Here is a 26,349-nt window from a genome sequence, read left to right as displayed (position 1 = left end):
AATGCAAAGTAGTCTCACTATTCCTATCTAACATCATATTAAGTGTTCTAGCCAGTGGTACAGGGTAAAAAAAAAAAAAAAAAAGAAAAGAAAAGGCAAACAGGATGCAAAGGAAGAAATATAACTGTTTCTTTATGTAGATAAAATGGTTGTCTGTGTAGAAAATATCAGAGACTTCACGAAAACAAACAAAACCACCTGAAACTAATTTGTAAGCTTAACAAAGTCCCTGGATATAAAGTTAACCCAGGAAAGTCAATTGTATTACTAACAAAATTATAGCAATGAAGTACAGCTTAGTGGTAGCCATGGCTAAGGAGAAGAGTAGGGAGGGAGGTAACTAGCTAATAAAAGGCAGCATAAATGATCCTCGAGATAGAATTATTCTGCTTCTGTATTATAATAGTGTTCATACAAAGCTACCCACTGAAAACATTGCATGGAACTAAATACACAAACAAATGAGTACATGGAAAATTGGTAAAAGCTGAATAAGGTTGGTGGATTATAGCAATGTCAAATTCCTGGTTGTGATATTATACTAAAGATGTTAACAATGGGAGAAACTGGTATACAGTCTCTCTGTATTATTTCTTAAAATCGCATGCGAATCTACAATTATCTCAAACTAACAAGTAAATTAGAACTTTCATACATTACTAGTGAGAATGCAAAATTGTACCTCCACTCTGGAAAAGAAGTGTATTATAGTGTTAAATGTACCACCTGACACTGCAGTCCCAGTCTCAGAGAAATCAAAACTTATATTCACACAAAAATTGTACACAGATATATGAAGCTCTATTTATAAATATAAAAACTGGGAACAAGTTAAATATCCTTTAATGGGTAAACACATAAATAAACTGGCATATCCAGACAAACAGAATGATAGTTAGCAATAAAAAGGGACAAACTATGGATGCATGTACCAACTTGGGTGAATCTCAAAGATGTGATGTGGAATGAAAGAAATCAGTCTCAAAAAGTTACATGCCATATGATTTATATGACGGGATCTAAAAAACAAAAGTGTAGTCATGCAGAAGAGTGGTTGACAGACATTAAAATGTGGGAAGGGTGTAAATACAAAGAGATAATTCAAGGGAGTTTTCTAGGGTGATGCTACTGTTTTCTCCTGATTGTGATCCATCTGTCTATCTGTCTATCTATAAAAATCTACATAGCTGTGCACCAAAAATAAAATCAATCTATGTTAATTTTAAAAATAAAAGAAAAATTATAAAAGCAAATTCGACATTTGTACCTCATATTTGTACCTTATGACTTATTCATTCTGAGGCTATTTAGGATTTAGTTGTTTGTAGCACTATAGGCTTCATCTTACAGTGACTATGGAGTTCACAGGGCATAAAACAAAATCTCCTAACTCAAACTTTAACTAAGAAAAAAATTGTTTTAATGTAAAAAATGTAAGCACCAAGTTAAAGAACAATTATTTTAGTGATCTTTACTCAAATTTTAGCTGCAGACAACATGCCTGCAGTTGAACAAGTGTCTGTTGATTTTTTTTTTAACATAAAAAGCAGATTTAGGACCTGGTGTTGTGGCTCAGTGGTACAATACTTGCCTCATATGTATGAGGCACTGGGCTTGATTCTCAGCACCATATATAAATAAATGAATAAAATAAAGTTCCATTAACAACTAAAAAAATTTAAAGAAAGCAGATTTAGTTATGCTGAAACATTAGTGGTAGTTATAATAATAATTAAATAATAAATAACAAGTTAAATGACCAACAAGTAGACTAAAAATCACTTAGGAAGTTTAAAACAAAGATGAATTTTATAATTCTTCAGTTAAGTTATCATATTAAAAATATGGCATTAGGTCATATCAAGGATGTTATGCATTAGAATTAAATAAATTACTGTCTGTGTAGAAATAAGAAAGTATTAATTATTCATTAATCCCACAAAATTTATGTAAATAATCCAATGTAAAATATCATTTGAAAAAACATCTTTGAATGTTTCTTGAAAGTATAGTATTTAAAAAAATGTAATCCTAAATGTAGCCTAAATACAACATTCAAATCAAGGAAATGATAAAGGCTCTACATTCAAAAAAATTAGTTATAATGAAGTATTTCTGTAAACATCTAGTTTTCCAATCCTGTCTATGATTATTTTGAATTTACAGAGAGGGAATAGGATCTGAATCCTAGAGAGGGAATAGAAATAGGCATCTGACCTATGAGATGTCAGAACTTTGGCAGTTTCCAGGTGGCTTCTGCATTAAATTGAACAATCAATGCGGAAATGCCAGTGATGGCATAAACCTGCATGTTCTGGTTTCCTTCACAACTTATGGAACATTGGTCCTACTGTAGCTATAATATCTGCATAGGGAGCACTCTGGTTCAGCTCAATAGCCTGCTGTTTTTTTAGAACAAGAAAGCTATAAAACTTGGCAGCGGTTCGCTTTCGGTCACTATTTCTGCAGAGTTTCATCAGACTGAAGGACTGCATTCCCATCTTGTTGGATTCCTGGGAAAATGATTAGAAAGGAGGAAGGGAAAGGGAAACAAAATCATCAGATGTCAAGCAGGCTGTAGATTCAAAATGAACAACAAGATACTGAAATTTTAGATAAGTAACTATAATATCCTTAAATGGAAGAATACAAACAATTCTTTACTAAACTTATAAAAATCCCATAGGTTACTCAGCACCAATTTGGTTCATCAAGAAAATACAAGCAAAACAATAACAACAACAACAAAAAAAAACATCTTATAAAGGATGTTATGTAAATTTGTAATGTGTTATACAAAATGTTAGGTCTTTTAAAACATTGATGCTAACATAAATACCTCCTATGGAAAATGCAAATAGTTTATACTTTCAGGCAGAAAAATATCCACAGAACTTTGGGAGGCTTCAAATACAAAGAAAATGCTCAACCTATTAGGGTTCTTCTTCTCCTAAAAGTACTAAGAGGCAGGGAAGACAATAAACAACTTAAGTGGTAAATACAGAAGTACATTTTATAAAATAAGTGAACATCTTTCAGATTTAAAAGATATTGGATTCATCACATGGCACCTGTGTACCTACTAGAAATAATTGAGGTATAATAAAGTAAATAATTATGGATTAAGATAACTCATTTTTTAGAGTCTAGGCCTTGGAATCAGATTCCTAGAGAAGCATAGTTTTTTTAGTTAGAAAGAGTATAGTAAATATTGTCTGATAACCCTGAGTATTGTATTCCTTGGATAATTGTAAAATACTTTTAGAAATATTATGTTTTTCCAGTTCATAATCCTTAACAAATTAATAAATGAAATATCTTCTTGTGCTTTATCTTAACCGAAAATGTGGCCCAGAGTCAGCAACCTTTCAGTCTTTCATTTATTTCCTCTCTTGAGAGACAAGATGTGGATTGGTGCCCCCCACCGCCATCCCCTCACCCAGAGGGAGCAGGAACCACTTTTTCAATTTCAAAAATTCTTTTGAAAAATCTTGAGGGGTCAAATATGCAATATTTAACACATCAGCTTATTTCTGTTCCTAAAGAAACCCTCTAAAATGAAGGAATAAAAAAGTGACAAGTAAAAGAAATAAAGACACAGAAATGGAAAACATAACTGACTTAGCAGAGTAGAGAAGGTTACAACCCATGCGTCAACAAGGAGGAAAGCCAGCCAAGGGAGGCCAGCATAAGGCACAGACCTTGGGAAAACCCAGGAACTGGAGACATGAGAATGTTAAAAGCTGGAGGTGAGGGGAAGACTGAAACCAGAATTCCTTGAGAGTTAGACATTCTGACACTCCTCAACCTCACAGAACCAGATGACTACTCATACAGCAGAAGGCAAGAAGGTGTCTTTCTGGAGGTACCAACCACTGAGGCTCTGGTCTTGGTACCCTGGCACTGTGGATGGGCAAGGAGAAGTATCACACTACAAACATGGAGATTAAGTGACACTCCACATCTATACAGTAAAGCAACCAGCCTCTCCCTTTCCTTTGGTTCCTGAACCACTGGCATCATGCTTATATTTCCTAGGCAGCAGATTTAAAGATTGCTTCAAGAAAACCCACCATTCTAAGGAAAAAAAATCCTTTCAATAATAATGTCTGGCAGAGGAGCATCATCCAGTTAGCTATCAAGACCACAAGCCTACAAACAAGCCTTACCATGTGTATAGAACTTTGAATCTGTTTTTTGATACTCTTAAATAGGAACAGATAACTACCAGATATTTGAGTACAAGTTCTCACATTAAAAGCAAAAAAGAATGTATTTAAGAGAGCCAAGGACAGAGAATGCAGGGGACAAAAGAAAACAGAAATCTCTGAAGTGAAGAGAAGTGTTTCACATTTATTAAAAGCAGTTAGGCTGATAGTAGAGAAAGATCAGTGGTGGCTTGGAGATGCGGGATCAGTGCAAGTGATGGGGTGGGGGCTGTTAAGGGGCAAGGAAACTTTGGGAGTTTTAGATACATTAATGTCATCCTGAATGTGATGGTTTCACAGATGTACACATAAATTAAAACTTATCTAACTGTATACTGATGTTAACCATACCTCAATAAAGATTTTTATCTTAAAAACCAGATAAAAATTAAATCAAAGATTAGGAATCTATAAACTCATAGTTAATAACCTTAAAAAAAACTCATGGAAAACAAAAAGTTGAAAGCAGAAATAAAAATTTTGTAAAGACTAGAATACAAAGTTGAGGAAATCTTCCAGAGAGTGAAAGCGTTCAAAGCCAAGGGAAGTTAATATGGGAGATAAAATATGTTTTAAAGATTAAAGGATAGGGGCTGGGGTTGTAGCACAATGGTAGAGCACTTGCCTAACATGTTTGAAGGCTCTGGGTTCGATTCTCAGCACCACATATAAATAAGTAAAATAAAGGTCCATTAACAACTAAAAAATATTTTTTAAAAAATTAAAGTATCAGCTAGATGCAGTGGCACATGCCTGTAATCCCAGTGGCTTGGGAAGCTTAGGCAGGAGGATCACAAGTTCAAAGCCAGCCTCAGCAATTTAGTGAGGCACTTAACAACTCAGCGAGACCCAGTCTCTAAATACAATATTCAAAAGGGCTAGGGATTTGGCTTGGTGGTTAAGCATCCCTAGGTTCAATCCTTAGTACCAAAAACAAAACAAAACAAAAAAATTAAAGGATCAATTTAGGAGATCCACTATCAGATCCATAAGCCCTCCAAGAAGAGAAAACAAATAAACAAAAAGGAGAAAGTCCAAGGGGGGAAAAATCCTAGAGCTCAAGAACATGGAATTTTTGATTAAAAGAACCCATTACATGGTCAACACAGTGAACTTAACATTAAAAAAAAAAAGCACATCACCCTTAAATTTCAGAACACTAAGGATAAAGAAAAGATCTAAAAACTTCCAGAGAGAAAATAAAGTTCACCTACAAAGGATCACCAACCAAGGCAGAGTCTGACTTTTCAATAACACAAGAATCCATGTTACAAAGCTTTCAGCATCTGAGAGAAATTATTTCCAACTTATATCCAGAAACAACAAATTAAGTTCAAGGTAAAACAAATTTTCAGTCTTGTGAGGTCAAATTTCCTACACACTGTTATCTTAGGAAATTATGAGAGGATGTTAATTACCAAAACATTTAGGATAAAAGATGATCAAGCACCAAGAAATAGAGGAACTAAAAGGGAACAAAGAAATTCCTGTGTTTAAGATAAAGGAATGTCCCAGGATAAAAGCTATGGAGCAAACCTTAAGAGCAACTAGTTTGAATCAGAACAAGAGGATGATGAGCTCTAAGAAGGTTATTTTTAGGGGGAAAAATGGAACTGACACATCCATTAATAATTTGAGATATACATATACTAAAAGGAGTTTTATTATATTGTCACAGAGTTTGGAAAGGTAAACAGTAAATAAATGGAAAACATGAGGTAATAACCCAAACAACAACAATCACAACAACAAACCATAACATTTACAAGAAATACAATTACACTTGAAGCTTCATTGTGAACTAATTTTTGTACAGTCTTTGTAGTAGCAATTGTTAGTTGTCCTTTAATATCCATTTTCTTCTTCTTCCATAATAATTGAATTATTAGCTGGGCTTATGGTTACTGAATCAGGACTACATATAAAAATGAAAACAGTTGCCAAACTTGACCATCTCACCCGCAAACTATTTAACATCTGAAGTAATCTTCTATTCCATCTCTCTGCTTCAGTGTTTTGTTCATTCTCCAATGACTCCTGTATGAATGATTGAGAAATATTTCACTTAAGCAAATTTTACTCAATGTTAACTATTGGTCAAGCATAGCGTTCACTGCTATGGGAAACATAACACCAAGTTCTGCCAAATAAAGAGCTTATGATAATGGAGAGAATAAGACTAACACAAATATAGATGAGCCTTTCAGGATTATAACTTTGTTCTCCAGATTGTCTTCTGATAAGGAAATCTAAAGTAGGAGATTCTGCATTCTGTCTGGATAATGCTCCCAGAGCATTATGCTCTTAAGTGCTTTGAAAAGTAAAGTTAGCCAAGACATTGCTTTCTGCTGGGACTATCCTATTTCTAGTCAAACTGAACTCAGTTGACAAGAATAAACTTAAAGCTCTAGAAAAACTGCCTTGTAAAGACCTTTATTTGAATTTCCCTGGTGATTCTGGAGCTCTAAAAATAACTGTTGTTTAGTAGTTTATGACAATTGGGTTAGAAACCTTGTCAGTTTTGAGCGTGTCTTGTCCAAAAAGGTCAAGCAACTGCCTGTTATATTATCTGAATAGGTTCATTTTTTTCAGTCTTTAAAACTTAACCACTTTCTGAAATACCTCAATATTTAAAATTGTAAAATTTTACCCTTCCAATAAACACCTTATGAGCTTCTGAGAATGGAAATTATCATAGGAAATGTGTTGATGAATCTGATGAAAGAGCAGGCCTACCAAGGGTTGGGGAAAAAAAAGTGGCACAGATCTGACTTACTTTGTCATTTTTCCTGCACTAGCACTGATCATGCCACACACTACCTGTTCACTGTTATCACACTGTTTGCTATTTGTCTAGCTTCCTATACATCTGCAGATCAAATAAATTTTCAAAGTACTTTCAATTTCATGGATTCCAAGATGATTTCAGAAAGTTCCAGAATATTCTGGAAATTCCCATATTTATGATAAAGAAATAAAAGCTGTGCAGCTGACCTAGAGAGCAATTGGTTTGAATTAGAACAAGTGGACAATGAGCTCAGAGAGGTTATCTTCAAGAGAAAAAAAAAAAAAAAGAATCTGTTGGATCAATTATATATATATATATATATATATATATATATATATATATACACACACACACACACACACACACACACACACACACACATATATACATACACACACTAAAATGGGTTTTATTATATTGTCAGAGGGTTTGGAAAAATAATTAAAGATGGGGTTCAGATGTTAAAAAAATGGAAAAAATTAGGTTATGATTAACTCCAACAACAATAGAAACAAAACTATCATGAAGTTTACAAGAAAAGAAATAAGATTACATTTTTCAAAATTTTAAATCATTTAAGGCTAAAGGGACCCTTTTGAGTCCGTCCAGAAACTGCTGAGTGCCCCCAGAAACTGCTGAGTCCCCATTCCCACCAGCTATGCAGCATGGTCCTGCCTGTCCTGTATCCTACCTTGTGTCCCAGTGAGACTGATTTTAAAAATATAGTCATTTTTTTTTTCTGAGGAGTTGTTGAAATCTTTGTAGGTATGATTTATGTTTATTCCCTTCTGGTCTGTCCTTGGGTAAATTAGTTTACCTATACTCGTGTTTATTGTTAAATATATAAATGCTATTTCTGAAATGTAAAAAGTTTTGTTAAAATCCATGAAACTGTAGCTTCACCTACAAGGCCCAAATAACCAGAAAAAGGCTCAGCATCGTGTGTGTATTTTGCTAGCGCTTGTCCATTTGATCTATCTGACATCCTACAACTGAATCTATTGTGGGGAAAGCCCAGTGGATTATTAAAACAGCTGAGCTTGTGCTGTGGTGTGGTTTGCTTGACCATGTATGAAAATAAACTGTCAATGGGAGCAAAGAGGGTGGCAAAAGTGAATCAGCTCAGGGCTGAGAACGTGGTTCAGTGCTAGAGCACTCGCCTCACACATGGGAAGCATTGGGTTGGATTCTCAGCACCACAAAAAATTAAAATAAAGGTATTGTATCCAACTACAACTTAAAAAAAAAAAAGAATCAGTTCACTTCTGGCTCAGCTGTTTGGATGTTTCAGGTAAAAAGTTCAGGTTATTTCTTCTGTCCTAGATTATCTAGAGAATTCAGTCCATTTTTCATGTCTGAAAAAAAATCTAATAGTCTTAGAACTTATTATAAAGATAACTTATTTTAAAGCCAGTTAACACCAGGTACTAATAGGTGTTTTTATATTGTTTACTAAAGAATTTTTGCTGAAATTCCTTACAATTCAAAATGCTTTCTGTACTCTCTTGTCACATATATCTAAAAAAAAAGAAAACAAGAAAAGAATTTATTTTTTACAAATGCCTTCTGTGTTCTGGGACAAGGACCAGAGATACAAGGCAGTGCATAGGGAGTCGGTGAGTTAGATTTTACTTCTCATTTTGCTATCAACATGTGGTCTGATGAGCAAACCATTTTCTGATTTCCAGAAGTCTTATACAGATACAAGCTTGAGCCATATGTTAAGAAAAAAAAATTCCCTCACTATTTTGTAAATAAAATAAAATTTTAAATGCCCTAGTCTGTATCCCTAATACAGACAGCATGGTTTTTCTAGAGATGCTAATTAGAAAAGCTTACAACAGTGATTTGTTAATATTTTAAAATCTTTGGTAAAAATCTCATATAATTATTTGACATTTAAAAATTAAGAAAACAAAAGAACTGATACATCTCTGCTTAAATGATGAATTTAATTATAAATTTAGAAAGTAACATGACAGCCCTAAAAAACAAATTTTAGATTAAATATTAAATATTTAGGAACAAAGTTTTTAAGAATATCCCCCAAATTATCCATATATTTACCAATTCAACCTGACAATTTTCTTGGGTCAAGAAAGCATTCATCAAAGGTGATTCTTCAGCAGCTGAATAAACCATTTCGATAAGATCCTGCTAAAGTAAATTAGACAAAGATAGGTCATTCTGGTAGTGATTATCACAGGTATAATCTAATATTGTTAAATGCTTTAATCAAATGAATATTTGTTTCTCAAATTAATTTAAAATGCTACCCACATTCTCAAAATATTATTTCTGAAATTTCCCATACAGGCAGGCCTTGACTTAAACCTTCCTTTTTCTCATGCGCTTCACACAGATGAAAACCCTGCACACCCCTTCCCGCCTTACTCCCTATCCTTTTCCTTCCTATTTCCCTCTCCACTTCAGGCTTCATCAAACAGTCTCTACTGCTGAGATCACTTCCCTTTGAAGCATTTTATAAAGCCCCAGTCCTCTCCCTCTCAGACCAGTACCAGGTGGCAGAGGAAGAGACCTGCAATGGGCAAGCAGAGGGAGTGAGAGTGAGGGAAGGGATATTAATATCCCTACCCAGGGCATGACAGGACTTTTAACACCACTGCTGGAGCCATCACTGGCAAGAGGAAAGGAAAAACCGTGTCCTCTGAAAGGAGGATAAAAGACAAAGGAAGAAGGAAAAAGAGAAAGCCAGAAATTCTCCTATTCCCCGCCATCACCTCCCCTTTGCATGGCTATAAAGCTGTCAGCCCATTTCATTTATTTCCAAGCTTCATTCCCAGCTCTCATCCCTGACCTTAAGAGCTTCCTCCAACAGAGTTTGCCGATTTTTACTTTAGCTTTAAAATTTTTTAGTGACTACAAGAAACTGTATTATTATTGTTTTTACGGTACTGGGGATTGAACCCAGCACCTCACTCTACTACTGAGCTATATCCCCAGGCCTTTTTTTATTTTGAGAAATTCTCATTAGATTGCCCTGGGCCCTCAAACTTGCAATTCTCTTGCCTCAGCTTCCCTAGTAGCTGAGATTTAGGCACCTACCATTATACTCAGCTACATTTTATTTTTTATTGTACACATTTATGGAGCCTTATTGTGTTTTTCTGCTTTTACTTTCTTTTATTCCCACAGTTTAGATACTCTTAATTTTGTAGTTATTGTATATAAAATTGTTTTATGAGGATTTGAAAATGATTCATTAGGATCAATATTTTCCTGTCCCTTCAAACTAACAGTGCTCCCATACTTCACTATATTTCATATTTGTTCACTATTTTGGAAGCCACCTAATAATGGAATTGAAGGCTAAAGCATAGCAGAGGATATAAGAGTAAGAGTTCCAAAGAACCAGTACATCAATCTCCTTCCTTCCATTCCAAGAAGATTGAAAAAAAAAAATCTGTATTGTTAATATATCTGTGATAACTTCACTTCCATATTCCTTTCAAAAATAATAAACTAAATAAGTTTACCTAGTTACAATTTTCAGTAGGTACATTATAAGAAATGCCAGAGCCCCAACACAGAAGATGGTACTGGCAACCCAGTACGTATCTAATATATTATCAAGTATTTAGTAATACATGTTCTGTTTAATGCACTGTGAAGCTGTATTTCCTTCCAAGGGCATTCAGTTTCAATGTGGGTTAACTTTGAATTCCCTGAGTGGTTATCAAATACAGTGAAGATAGAAGAGACCAGAAAAGCACTGGTTTATTTTTATCTGGTATAACTATAATATTACATTTGTGCCATTAACAAAGTGGCAATTGAGAACATATTTTAAAGCACATTATTTCCAACTATGTTTTCAAATAGCAGTTTTTCAAATAAAAATTATGTCTTTAAATAAAAATTTTAAAATTTATTTTGGTCATGGTCTTCAGATAATCTTTCAGATTCAAGGTCAAGGTCACTGGTAGGTCTAAAATGTTCTTAGAGATAGGAAGGGTGAACTTATAATGAGAAATAAAACATGTTTACTGGCTAGAGTCCTAAAAGATTACATGACATATTGAATGTGGGGCCTAGTAAGATTCTCAGCACATAGCCAAATTCAAGGATTGACTATCATTCACTTAATATATCATGTAAAATACTATTTCAGTGTGAAATAATTCTACTCTGTGAATCACTGTTCTAAACTTGTAAAGAATATTGCCTTACAAATAAAAATAATGCTTTATCTTATAGTACTTTCACTTACTAAAGAAAATATAGAACATTTTAAGATGAAATATGAACTGTCAATGTAAGAAGATCTATCAGAGGCAACAATCCTTCACTATAAGTTGTCAGAAAAAGAACATTTTTGTGATTCTCTCTGGTTAACTTACCTCAGAGTTAATATGTTTATTGATATTCTCATGAGAGTTACCCTTAAATTCATCAATCACATCCTTCCAAGTTTGGGGTTGAATTAACTCTTTCTGGTAATGTGGTTCTTCTACCCTGGAGACCTCTGAATTATCAAGGAAAGTAAAGTAGAGTTCTTTCAAGCTTTCAAACCAAAGTACCTTTCAAACTTGAATTGAGATATGGCTGTTACAAAAGAAAACTTTGGAGACCACTTGAAATCCACGAATTTAATCAAAGGGTACACAAACTTTCTTATAGTTCCCCTATGTCTACCATGTTGATCTTCCCTTCCCCTCCTCTGTCTCTTATCACCTCACTCCCATCCTCTGTCAGCTGTCCCCTCCACACTCACACTTTCACATGTTCACTCACAAGACAACGTGGATAGCTCAAGTTCATTACGTTGTTCAGTACATTTTAATGCTTTCAGTAGATTGGGAAATGGAGGCTCACTGACAACAGAAGTTGGTTTTATTATTACTTTATAATTGTCACAATAATAATCAGCTATTATTAATACTCCGTGTACCTTTGGGTGGATGGTAATATCTGCCTCAGTTTAATTATATAGCTCTTGTTCCTATATAGTTTTTCATGTTAGTTGTTTTAAACATTATCCTGATAGATATAAATATTTTCTTTTTTGAGGGTTTGTGAGTACTGCTTTTGGGGATGGGAAAGTAAAAAAGAGTAAGAATAAGAAAATATTTCATCTTTTTAATGAAGTATCTGGAACAAAAATTGATCTGAAAAGCAGAAAAATGCAATACTGAAGTAACTTTTAAATTAACATATTTTTCTAGAGATAGCCTTTCTACTAAAAAAGTATGGAATTGGATTCCATTTTCATTTTAAAATGTAAATTAAAACTTTTGTTTCCACATTCCCCTCAACATCAACAGAATTAGGAAATCTCACCTATTATGTATTGGTTTCCCACTTCTTCCCTTACTGACTCCTTCTGTATCAATTTTCTTCCAAGTTTAAAGCCAGAGGACAGAAAGCACTTTGTAAACAACTGTAAAAACATACATTTTTATTTCCTGTTTTTTTCCCCAGTAAAGCAATCCAATAAAGCATAAGCATAGATGCTAAAAAGCAGAAATTATAATTCATAGATATAGATAGATAGATAGATAGATAGATAGATGGATGATAGATCTCCAACAAATTAATTTTAAAATGAGGAGCCATTTTTTACAAGTTCAAATTCTGTTGCACATATGTATTCAAATAAGTATTTATTTAATTTTAAACAAACATTGCACTCATGTGATAGAAGGGAAACGATTACCATTTTCAGTTCAGCATGAGTCAGATCCTGGGCAGCAGTTGACAGCAGGGTGTCCACTCCTCCCCTCTTCTTCCACATCATTAATCTCTGGGTAGGAGGCGCAAGTTCCAAAACCATGAGTGTATCCGCAAAGGAAGTAAGTTGCTTATGCATAGTTTTGCTACTGATCTCCTTGACTGGATCAATGAGCAGTTTTCTCTTTTTGCTTTTCCTTTTCTCAGTAATGTCTAAATATAAGAAAGAGGCATAAATGTGATTGGTTGTGTAGCTTGATGAAATAATACTCTAGGCACTGCATATCTAAGAAATGTCTACAACCTGCAGAGTTGCACTGGGAAGAAAATCTATTATTTTCTGAACATGATGCTTTGTAAAGTTTCTGCACAGCTAGAATTCCTGAGCAGCCAAAAGCTGATATATTTTTAAAGGTGCTGCTTGAAAGTACTCATGAGGGACACTGTTGACTTGCTAAGTAGGCATCTGAGGAAGCTTGGAGCAGAGGCTCCATTGAGAGGGAAGTTAACCAATCTGAAGGTTCCTTAAAATGCCTATGTACCAGGATAACCTTCGGAAACATTCATTTGTATTTGTCCATTGTATTTTGCTCTCCCCTAATTAAATTCATGTATAAATTCAAGGTAGGAAGCTAGGTCTGTGGAATTTCACTCCTTTAGGGAATTTTACCAGGCAGAAAGCAGAAGTCAAGCTTTTCTTTAGTAAAGCTGCAAAAGGGGAGCAAGGATTAGATTTCCCAGTCTATGAAGATCCCAGATCAGATGGAGCCAGAAAAAAACATAAACCTGCTTGTTGGTGTGCTTTAGTAAAAATCCTGGGAGCACAAGATACTATACAGTTGTCTGTGGAGCTGGGACAGTGGTCACTACTAACTGATGTAGCTGATGACTACAGGTTCACCTCTCACACCCTTCCCCTAAACTTTGGTACTACAACACTCCAAGAACATAGGGGAGTTGTGCAGATTGAATTTCCCACCAGCCATGTGGGATAGCAGCTCAGAGTTAAATTCAGTAAAGAAAAAATTGGAACGCTTTATTCTTTGCATGCCTGAGTTTATAAACTGAAATCTATATCAATTATACTATTTAAAACTAGAATATTCTAGTTTTAAATAGTATAATTTAAAATTATATATTAATATTAGTATAATCCTAAAGGACCTATTTACATATGAGATTCATACTTACTGTTTATTTCTAAAAACGTGTTAAATGTCAGAGGCTAAATATTAGAGGGCACAATGCCTTTCTTCTGCCCTGTATTCACTTGCATGTTTATTTATCTTGATTGTACTGAAAACTTCTTAAAGGCGGGAACCATGTCTTCTTCATTCCTACCCCCAGCACAGAATAATGACTTAATAACTTCCTGAACTAAACTCAGTTTTTAATTTTCCAGTTTCCCAAACTGGATGTATTATTCAAACAGGAATGAGTATAATGAAAGAATCATCTCAAATTTCCTTCATGCTCTTCTCCTATTGTATTACAAATGCTTTTACTAGATTGACTACCTCTTAGAATATTTTGTGGATTATTACAAATATCTCAAGGTAAACATGATAGCAGTGTGTTGGAGATAAATAGTGCCTCTGACCTGAAATATCGATTGGATCAAGAGTAAATCCTTCCTCTTCATTTGACAATAATGTTGTTTCATTCATTTTTTCATTTTCAGGTAGACGCATGTAATCTGGATTATCTGGTTCTACTAATCAATGACACCATAAAAGTAATTATAAAAACATACAGTCATGTTGTAAGCTAGAAGACTATGAGAGTTAAAGTAAAAGCAGAGTAGAGATCTATATTGCTAATGGGAGCCTTATCTAATTCTTAGACTCATATATTTAATAGAGATGAAGAGACTCAGAGATTATATGGACTGGGACCCACAATATTTAGGTGAGTCGAGTATCATCATTCTCTGTGCACACTAGTCATTTAAAGGTAGGCTATACTCAGTAGCAGTAACAACAGTGGTAGCAATATATGACTGACATAAATTTGATATGTCCATTAAAATATTTATATTCTGTTGGATCACTTATCAATTGACTCATAAAGAACCAAAACTAAAATTTTACTCCTCTTTTTACATTTTCAATTTTGATTATTGTTTTGGAAAGTAAATACAACATCAAAAATCGTGAAGAGGGGCTGGGGATGTGGCTCAAGTGGTAGCGCGATTGCCTGGCATGCATGCAGCCCGGGTTCGATCCTCAGCACCACATACAAACAAAGATGTTGTGTCCGCTGAAAACTAAAAAATAAATGTTAAAAAAATTCTCTCTCTCACTCTGTCTCTCACTCTCTCTTTAAAAAAAAAATCGTGAAGAATCAAAATCAGGCTAGTTGTGCCTCTAATTTCTTTAAATATTTATTTTTTAGTTATAGGTGGACACATATCTTTATTTTATTTTTATGTGTTGCTGAGGATTGAACCCAGTGCCTCATGCGTGCTAGGCAAGTGCTCTACCTCTGAGCCATAATCCCAGTACCTCTGATTTTTAAGAAAAATCAGCTTAAAAGACCTAAATCATCTGAGGTATTTTGTAAGAATTTCAAATAGGGAAAATAGCTCCATTTATAATTTCTCTCAAATTGTATACAGATTGTCAAGTCATACTATTTAAAAATCTTTTTCTTTCCATGTAACATATATTCAGTGATTCTAAAGCATAGTTTTGGCAGGGGATTTAAACATGTTCTCATACTCAACTCATTCCTAATTAAATACCCTTCATTCCACCTGTCTTAGAACCCAACCTCCTATTCTATATTATCTAGAGTCCTTCTAAGAGTTTGAGGGACAACAGTCTTTATCATTCACTGCACTATACCGCTGCTTGAACTCAGAATTTCTAAGGCTTAATATCAATATTAGTCTGCATTGACTTTCTACACAGAGGAAAACTTCAACATACCCACTGTAGCATGGGGAGGCTCAGGAGGAAGGGAGATTTCTCTGTTCAAAGGCATGTCTTCTAACAGGATATTCTCATCATCCTGCAATAGATTGTCTTGAAAAATACAACACACACTTTAGTCACACAGACTTGAATCTGTCATTTGTTCACTAAATACTTATTAACATTACTTTACACAAAGGCATTATGAAGGAATAATCAGAGTTTTAATGTGAACTGGAAGACATTTAAACTATATCTGAACAGCTAACAAACAATTTTTAAACTTACTAAGCTCAAAGTTCTTGATTCTGCAAGTATTTCAATGATATTGATACACAGGCATAGTAAAATAGGTTGGAAATAATAATCTAGAGCTTTTTTATTATTATATTAATATTATGCTTAATATTATTTTTCCTATTATTATATAATTATATTGTTATATAAATACATATTATATATTAGAAGTTTTTTTAGGTGTTCCCCATCTAGGATGATGGGTTAAATATATACATTTAGTTTTCTCAGTTTTTGTCTACCCTATTTCTATGATTATAATAATATCATAATATAAATATAAGATGGTAATATAAAATGCCAGAAAGATTCTTTAGAATAGCTGTCCCACAATTTGTGTCAAAGAAAGCTATGTTTTCCAGCATATAATCTAGTATGTATTTTGAGGGATATACTGAACTCACTCCTTCCCTTCCCAAAATTAGGACTTTATAAAAACTGGGTAGTAGTTCCAAACTTTTATAGAAAATGTGCTTAAACAGATGGCTATTTACTTAAGACTAGCTTAAATATATTGTAGATTTTGAAAGCTTGTCTGAAAAATGAGTTTACCTACTTGATACAGAAGCACAGCTGAAATTTTAGTTTGATGTAATAAATCTACTAATAGTAATAAATATTTAAGTTCTATATGACTGGACATCATACCAATCATTTCTCCTGCAGCTCCTTCATCTCCAAATCCATCTCCACTGTCATAGAACAAAGACTTTTCTCCAATAAGGCTTCCAGAACTATGTTCAACTAAAGGACCACTGGAGTTCAGTAATATGTTGTCATCAAAGAAGCTATGTCTTCTAAGAATTTCAGATTCTTCCCCTAAATAATATATGTCATTAATGCTAAGTTAGTCATAGAAATACATAACTTTAGGGTTAGAAGGAAAATGAGATATTATCTAGCATAATCCACCCTCATTTTATGAGGAAATGAAAAGCTGAAATAATTATTTGAATTGTTCAACTAAAGTCACTCAATTAATCAGTAGAGATTAGAATTCTAGTTTAATAATCTTCCAAATAGAAAGAATGCAAAAACATTAGGTAGAGTTTAAAGTTGTGATATAGTTTAATAATGTCCTAGAAGGCAGAAATACTATGATAGTAAAATGATTTCCTCTACTGTAGGTAGGTCCAATACTGCTTGACCAAGCATTACATCATTTCAAGGACAATTGCTTCAGTGGTTTTACTCCTAAGGAGAATTGGGAAAATAAGAAGCATATCCACCTTTTTAGGAAAATGGAAAGATATTAAAAATATTAAAGAATGGACTCTAATGTCCATTGAATATGTTAATAGTTAGAGCAGTAAAAATGATAACACTGAAACGGCTAGCATTACCTGAGTGCTCATTACATGAACTAGAGAAGCATAGTTAAGCATAGTTAAGAATAAGAATTAATGAACAGACACTATCTTCTAAGCATTGAGCATCATAAGAATCTGAGATTACAGAAAAGAAATAATTGCTACTTCAATTTTATATAGTAGCCCAATTTTATGTAGTAACCCAAAATTTGATGGGTTAATATTAAATATTTCTCAAAGGAAATATTTGAGGTTGTTTTTGAAGAAGAGAAAATCCCATATTGGTGGAGAAGGCTGAAGGAAGAAGAAAAGAAAAGAAATAATCTATGATGCTGCTGGTAGTATCTCAACTTTCATGACAGGGCAGTAAGGTTCAGAAAAGTCCAGTACAACAGAGCAAATCAACAGAGAAAATCCAGATTCAAATCTAACTCTGTTGATCTTCTAAGAACATGTTCTTCCCACTTCTTAAAAAATTATACAACACACAGAACTGTGAACAACTAAATTGTATTGATTGGATGGTAAGACACTTGAATAAAGTGTCTATATTAAGAATAAAACAAACAAGGTTGATAAAATAAAGGTGATAAATTGATATAAGGCCTCAAGGATAAGCAGAGGGATTTGATACTGTGTCATAAGGACAAGGTACTTAAGCAAAAAATGTGATATGAAAAAAAAATAAAATTCAAAGACAATTGCTCTTGCAGAGATATGTAAAATGTGGGAAGAGAATGGCTGATTTGCAGGTGGGTGGTGCTGTACTCCAGGCGGCCTTTGGTACTAGTGAATTATGTTGGTGGCTAAGTAAACAGAAAGACCTAAGAGACATTTTAGGTGTGTGTCTGTGTGTGGGTTTTAAATCAGCACTAATATGAAGATGGTAGAAAGTGTAGTTGAAAGTAATTTTAAAAGTTTCAGGCATGAAGAAAAATAGCAGAATTTGCAAAGAAAACTGTAAAGAGTATTTTGGGTAGTTAAGAGAATATAATTATGTCATTGCCAATATGTCACATTTCTAAGTCTGGGAATACAGCCAGCAAGAGACCTATTCTACTCAAAATATGATCTGCAGACTGGTGCTGGTCCATAATAAATAATAGCAATTAGAAGTAAACCTTTAGGAAGTTTTATAGCAATTAGTAGTTTTATGTAACTAAACTCTAATAACAAAAACTTGAGGCTTATTTCTTGAAATTTTTAATTTTTCTAATGATCCATTTTCAAGTCTAGTAATTTATTTATACAAAATTAAAATACAACATAGACATATTTGAAATTGACAAAAATTATAAAACTAGTCCTTCAACAGATTGCTTGAGAAACAACTATAGATAGCAAGAGTTACATAAAGAGAGTGTGGATAAGAAGCCAAGACTCGAGATGTGGTTTGAGCATTATACCCTTGACCTCCCTCCCTGACCCAAGACAGGTTTAGGCCGTCCTCCTGCTATGTTCACTGTTTTGGGTACTATAAGAAATTAAAAAATGAACATGACTTAGATCCTACCCTTATGAAGCTTGCTGACTAAAAAGGAATGTGTATAAATATCATGTTACAAGACAGAGTGTGGTAGATGCCAGAAAAAAGAACAAATACTATACAGTTGAATTAAAACTTATCACTTCAATTGTCAAGTACATTCACCCAAACATATTTTAACATTTCAAAAATCAGTTTCTATTTTATAATCAATCCGTTATTCAGTAGTAGTATTTCCTATTCTTCACACCCAAGCTGATTTGAAATCCATTATTTTACAACTAATATTCATTATACACTGGAGGAAATATATTTGAAGACATTTAATGCAGCATACATATAAAAATTTGTATATGTGTTAATTATAGCAATTGTTTATTTGCATGTCTCTCTCCCAGCCTGAAGTTACTTGAGGGCAAAAACAGCTCCTTTAAACTCTGGTATGTGTAAGTCTGTGACAGCAGCTGCCACAGTAGGTAGTCAACAAAGAGAAGTACACTGGGAAAGAAATACATTCTAAGACTGAGTCTTGGAGATGATATTGTACCAGAAAATGGCAGGGAAAATTTATTAGGGATTATATTTATAAATGAAAGTATTCATTCTATAGATATTTCTACTGGCATTGTGTCAACAGAGAAATGTAAATATAATTGATTATGACTTATAATTTTGATTTCTGATATATTCTTACCAAAGCTCCCTGCTTGGAAAAGTAGATCATTGCCATAATCTTCTCTAAGTGTAATTTCTTCAGGTCTACTTTGGTTTTGAGTAAAGAGTTCTGTAACATCAATTGCACTATAGAGGAATATAAGATTGAGGAAAACATAAGAATAGAACACAATGAATTTGAAGCATCCTTAAAAAGAAAAAAAACCTTAAACAAAAGAAAAAAAACAGGTTTATTATAAAATAAAAATTTTTATTTTCTCAATATTATTATTTATAAACAGGAGTTTTATATATATACATATACACAACATACGTACACATAAATACATACATAATGTACACATACACATATAATCATGAGTTTTTTATATATACATATATCCAAGTTGCCAAATCCAATGGTTGTTCTGTCTTTATCCTACTTGTGCTAACAAACAGCATTCAAAATAGACGCCCACTCCTGCCATAACCTGAATGTTGTGTTCCCCCAAATTCATAGGTTGAAATCTAATCACCAATGTGACGGCATTAGGAGGTGAGGTCTTTGGGAAGTTACTAGGTCATGAAGACTCTGCCTTCAGAAGTGGGATTAGTGCCTTTATTAGGCCCCAGAGAGCTGCCTTGCAAGATCTCTCATATGAGGACACAGTGAGAAGACTGCTATCTGTGAACCAGGAAGCAGACCCTCACTAGACGCTGAATCTGCTGGCACCTTGACTTTGGACTTCCCAGTCTTTGGGGCTGCTGTAACAAATACATGAGATGAGGTAATTTATAAACAGAAATTTACTGTGCAGTTCTGGAAGTTGAGAAGTCCAAAATCAAGATGCCTACAGATTGGATGTCTGGTGAAGTCCTGTTCCTCATAGATGGTGCTTTCTTGCTTTGTCCTCAGGTGGTAGAAGGTGCAAGGAAGCCTTCCCTGGTCTCTTTTATAAGGGCACTAATGCCATCCACAAGCACTCTCCATCCTCATCACCTAATCATCACTCACTCAAAGGCCCCACCTCTTTGTACAATAACCTTAGGGGGTAGATTTCAACATCTGAATTAAAGAGAACACATACATTCTGACCACTGGAAATGTGTAATAGTCACTTCAAAATTTATGTGTAAGATTTAACTTACTTCCTTCTCTCTCCCCTTCTTTAACCTGACATTCCTTAGTTATCCTAATTCTGTTTTCATGCCTAAAATCATATAATCATCCTTCACCTCTTTTTTTTAGAGCCATATCCAATTCATCAGCAAATCCTGTTGGCTGTGCCTTCCACGCATATCTATAAATTGCTACCACCTCTATAAGATGAAGAGTGAGAACTGATCACAGATACTATCTTCTTTCTCCAGGACTTCCTGCTTCAATAATCTCAAGGGCCCTCTGCTTCTTCTCTTTACCCTTATAATAAGTAGTCAGAGAGAAGGCATTGCAATCAAGTCAGATCTGGTCGCTCCTCTATTCAAAACCTTACCGTGGAGCACTGGGTTGTAGTTAAGTGGTAAAGCACTTGCCTAGCATGCCCAAGATCCTGAGTTCTATTCCCAGCACCACAAAAAAACAAACAAACCACAACAAACACACCTGGGCTTCATCTCTGAGTGAAATAAAAGACTTAACTGCAAACTACAATGCCCTATATCATCTGCACCTCTTGCATCTCTGACCACATTTTTCTACCTTTCAGCTCCTCATTCACTCTATTCTAATCTCACTTGCCTCCTTTCTGTTCCTTGAAAATGTCGAATGTGTTCTTGGGGCCTTTCCACTTGTGGAACATTTTTCCACATTATTGAATGAGTTTTCCTTTACTTCCTTCAGGTTTCTGTTCTTACCTTATCAGAAATTCCTTTCCTGACCATCCTATTATTTATTTTATTTTCTATTCTCTTCATACTTATCATCTGGCCATTTCCTGGAGTACTATGTATTTACTTGTGTATTTATTGTCAGTTTACTTCAACTAAAACGTAAGATCCAGGAAGCCAAAAGCTGTATTTGATTCATTGCTATCTCTTCAATGATAAGAACAGAGCCTGGTAGGAAAGGCACTCAGTGAATATTTACTGAATGACTAGATAAATATACTGTCAATATTGCATACAACATTCAATAAACATATAAGCATACATTTTATTGTTGCACTTTAGAATGTCATACTATATTTAAGCCTTTGTCAACTGTGTACTTGTTTAGTTGTTAACTACACTCCATTTGCCTTCACAAAATTTGAATATGAAAACAATAAAATATCCAAAAATATCAAGTTGAGGGAAAGTAAATAAAATAATTTACTTCATATTATGGGTGTCAAAATCATGAAATTCTTCTGGTAATGTGATAGAGTTGTAAGCTGCTTCAAAATTCTCTTTTGGGAGATCAACCAGTCCTGAAAATTAAAGAATCACATTCAATAAGCAATGATGTGGTATAAAGTAAGACATTCCCAATTAAATGTTCATTTTCTGAACAACTGCTTCATCTATTTAATGGTTTCCCCGTATCCACTCCTGTCCATCTTTAGTCCTTTTTCTCTAAGCATCCAGATCAAAAGCAAAAGCAAAAGCAAACAGATCAGATGACTCTCATGCTTAAAACAGTTTAGCAATTTTCCCAGTACATTTAAATAAAATTCAGATTTCTAACTGGGGCCTCTCCAGTGCTACAAATCTATCAGGCATCATCTAAAGACACTCTCTTCTTCACTTGTTATACTTACCACAAATATACTAGCCTTTTTGTTCCCTGAAAAAGTCAAGCATTTTTTTCACCTCAAGACTTTTTTTTCACCTCTGCTCTTGCACTTTTGTTTGCCTAGTATGCCATTCCCTTGGGGACTTTTTACATGACTGGGTACTTCTCATTTTTCAAGTCTGAGCTTAAATTCTGTTCTTTCAGAAAAGTTTTTCCTGGCCAACTAAAGTGAACTTCTGTTATTTTCTGTTGTAGTGTTCTGTTTATTTTCCTTTATAGCACAATGACAATCTGTAAGTATTGTAATAAGTTTTTTAAACCTTTTCATCCTCTGATTTCTTCCCCAGACTAAAAAGAACCTTATTTATCTTGTTTGTCAGTGTGTCAAACATCATGTTTGGTGCAAGGTATGAAATCAATAAATATTTATGGAATATATAAATGAAATTATATTTGGGCAAGTGAACCACAGTGTGAGTATAAATCTCTCTTGAGATTCTACAAATATTTTAACTGAAAAAGAAAAAAAAAAACCTGTAAATTCTAAATCTACAAAAGACGATACTATAAGAGATTCAGAAAATGGAATGTCAAAGATGCTTCTGCCAGGGAACTTAAACACTAACGATAAAGGAAAAACCTACTGTATCTAAATAACCATCACAGAGGATAGAAAATGATGGGTGTAGTAAAAGTAGAACAGATGCTACATAAACTAAAATTTGAAGTCTTTATATATGTCTCCAGCACTTTAAAATGCCAGGAAATTTTGACAATATTTCATAAACAGCATGAAACTTAAAAGTCTTGCAAATTTTAAAAACAATGACAATTATTGATATTTACACTTTGTCAGTCATGTTAGTTCTAATTTCTCTCATAGAAGCAAAAACAGACGTAACAGACTAAATGACACATTACAAATGGAATATCAGAGTTCTTACACAGTCTGCTTGTTTTAAGTGTATTTCTTACACAAATCACAGGAACATTACAAGTTTTAGGAATCATAACTTTTTTCCTGAAAACACGGGAAAAGAACAAGGGAAAGAATATAATTTTTCCTTAACTATGGAAACTTAGATTCAGCAAAATGAAGTTTACATTCACTATTCTTGCCTGAAATTACAGGGTTCTGCCAATTAAAAGAGCCCACACAACATAAAAATGTAAAAGGGAACCAAGAGTGAGACAAATTAACGTTGCATGTATACCTGGGCGAAATGTCATCTTCATTTTAAGAAATGCTTCACTGCAATCTGCCAAAAGATATTTTGCCTTCCTATTATAGATTCGAACAACTCCCAAAAGAAGGTGTCCTGAAGTTCGAAGTGCAATTTTCACCTTTCAATAATTTTTGAAGTATTAGAATAATAAAAATTAGGTTCATGAATCCTGTTCTTTGAAAATTACTAAATCATAAGAATTTCTTCTCTTTAAAAAAACATTCCATTTTCTAAAAGTAAACCACTTAACTTCTACTTCACCTTGCAAAATTATTAACTTCTGTTTTGCTTACTCAGTAAAGGTAACCTACTGTGGCATTTAAGTGAAGTATATTATTATTAATATTATGGGAAGAATGTAAACTCTGCTGTCAGGCAGACTTGGGTTTAACCTGTGGCTCAATTGCTAAGGCTGAGTAACTTAATCCTCTGAACTTCAGTTTAATAACTTATTCTATATTTATTTTGTGCCAGGCACTGTCCTAAGAGCTTTTCATACATTGATTTACTTAATTTTGACAACATCTATTTACAGAAGAAAAAATCCAGACTCAGATATGTTGAGTGGCATGCGTAAGTAATATAACTATTAAGTAATAAAGCAAGGATAAAATATAAATCTGATCAACACAAAAGTTCATGCCAACTACCACACTTAATTGAGGCCAAAAGAAGTTGATTTCAGAGGGCTGTTGTGGAAATTTAAAAAATTAATAGTCTAACCCAGTGTCCAGCCCCATAGTAGCTTTTTAATTATAATTCATCCTTTTCTCAAGCAGAAAGACACTTAATATAAAAATATCAAATTTTTATGCAAATTCTAATATTTGTTTTGAGCTATAATATTTTCATATAAATTCTAATAGTTGTTTTATAATGAACATAATACTCTTGTTTATGATATAATTTCACATATTTTTAAATTTATAATCAATTTTCCTTCTTTTTCCTATGCTCCCAATTCATTCATTATTTTCTAATAAGTACTTATCAGGTACCTACTATGTATAGCAGTATTTTGTTAGGGAATATGAAATATTACAAAATATGCATAGAATATGCCCTTTTTTCTTCAGGGCCCAGTGTATTTATGATAAATATATGATACAATTACCAATGGAAACTGATATTTTTTTTAATATATATATTTTTAAGTTGTTGATAGACCTTTATTTATTTATTTATATGTGGTGCTGAGAATTGAACCCAGTGCCTCACACATGTCAGGCAAGTTCGTTACCGCTGAGCCCCAGCCCCAGCCCAAAACTGATATATGTTCAGGCAATAAATGCAATACAATTAAAGTAATCATATGAGAAGTAAAATTGCTTTGCAAATGTATTTTATGATATAAATGCCCTGTGCCTGAATCCATTTCAACAGCTTCCATGTTAAAGAATTAGACAAGGGGCTGGGGTTTTATCTCAGTGGTAGAGTACTTGCCTAGTACTTATGAGGCACTGGGTTCAATCCTCAGCACCACATAAAAATAAATAAATAAAATAAAGATATTGTGTCTAAGACTAAAAATTTTTAAAAAAAAAAAAGAACATTAGACAAGAAATTTTATTTTTTCTTGCCAATATATTTTTTGTTTGTTTGTTTGTTTTCTTTTTTTGATTTATTTTTTAGTTATCCGTGGACACAAAATCTTTGTTTGTATGTGGTGCTGAGGATTGAACCCAGGCCACACGCGCATGCCAGGTGAGTGCGCTACCGCTTGAGCCACATTCCCAGCCCCGCCAATATATTTTAAGTCCTTTCCTCTTCAGAAGTCATGGAAAATAAAAACTATCATTTTAATCAGTAACATACCTTAGGTGAAAGAATTTTTTCAATGGTTATCTCTAGATTACATTCAAATACATGAGCCTTTGTAAGTTTCTTCTCCCAGTGAGCTGCGAGCCATATTTTGGCCAGTGGCCCTCGTTTACTCATAAGCACATGGGTGTAGAACATGTTGCCTGTATTCCTTAGTAATTTTTAACAAATTAGAGAGAAAATGAAAAGATACTTAAAATTTGATAATAAAAACCTTTCAGGACTATTTTACAGCAAGCAAATACATTCTTATCAATTCTATAAAATAACAGATTGTTTAATTCAATATATTACAAAATATTTTCTTGAAAAAAAAGAGAAGTTTATTTAGAATATAAAACAATAAACTAATGTCAGGCCAGGGGTGGTGGGGCATGCCTCTAATTCCAGCAACTTAGGAGGCTGAGCAGAAAGAATGCAAGTTCCAGGCCAGTCTCAACAACTTAGCAAGATCCTCTGCAACTCAGCAAGATGCTGTCTTGAAATAAAAAATGAAAATATTGGGGATGTAGCTCAGCTAGAGCACCCCTAGGTTCATTCAGTCCCCAGTCCCCACCCCCCCACACACAAATTATAAACTAATGACAGAGCTCTAATAGTTTGTTAACTATATCTGGTTTAAATGTATCCTAATCAATGATCTCTTCCTAGGTTTTATTTTATCCTATACAGAATTTGAGATCATACTAATGCGGTCAAATAAATAAAGGAGAAAGGCTGAAGAAATAGGAGATGGTAATGGGAAACAATAGAATAGGAAAAATTGGACAAAACTAAGAAACAGAATTTTGAGAATTTGTGAAGTGTTGGGATCATTGATTCATATTCAAGTGTTGAATTTCTTTGTTTTCTTCAAGATGCTCTGGTTTTTTCGACTAATTTTTGAAGTTAAGACAGTAGATTCTAACGGATTATCAGAAGAGAAAAATGAAGACAAAACGAAACTATAGGTTTAAAATGAATCAGAGGTGGCAAGAAAAGAAACAAATTTAAACATTTTGAAATAAGAATGGTAACAAAAACATCCTCACTTGACGACAAGAAAGTACTATACATTTCCACAAACTGTACTATTCTTTTTTTTTTAATTTGTTCTAATTAGTTATACTTGACAGCAGAATGTATTTCGATTCATTGTACACAAATGGAGCACAACTTTTCATTTCTCTGGTTGTACACGATGTAGAGTCACAGCATATGTGCAGTCATACCCGTACCTAGGGTGCAAACTGTACTATTG

The 26,349-nt window shown here is 33.7% G+C and overlaps 1 protein-coding gene across 1 annotated transcript; it reads right to left on the bottom strand.

Annotated features, from left to right (window-relative positions):
• Nucleotides 1-2,324: 2,324 nt before the first annotated feature.
• On the bottom strand, nt 2,325-25,247 carry RAD21L1 (RAD21 cohesin complex component like 1; the record flags this gene model as incomplete). The annotated part of the gene is made up of 13 exons (XM_081288837.1): nt 2,325-2,513; nt 6,168-6,245; nt 9,064-9,153; nt 11,358-11,482; nt 12,298-12,397; nt 12,674-12,900; nt 14,288-14,401; nt 15,618-15,713; nt 16,548-16,718; nt 19,390-19,496; nt 21,664-21,757; nt 23,277-23,406; nt 25,104-25,247. 13 exons carry the CDS (start codon nt 25,245-25,247, stop codon nt 2,325-2,327), a joined length of 1,665 nt encoding a protein of 554 aa, XP_081144963.1.
• Between the last annotated feature and the right edge of the window lie 1,102 nt (nt 25,248-26,349).

This window comes from Spermophilus citellus, assembly GCF_964194105.1.
Source record: "Spermophilus citellus genome assembly, chromosome: 4".
Classification (NCBI taxonomy): domain Eukaryota; kingdom Metazoa; phylum Chordata; class Mammalia; order Rodentia; family Sciuridae; genus Spermophilus; species Spermophilus citellus.
This window is presented reverse-complemented; position numbering and strand designations above follow the sequence as displayed.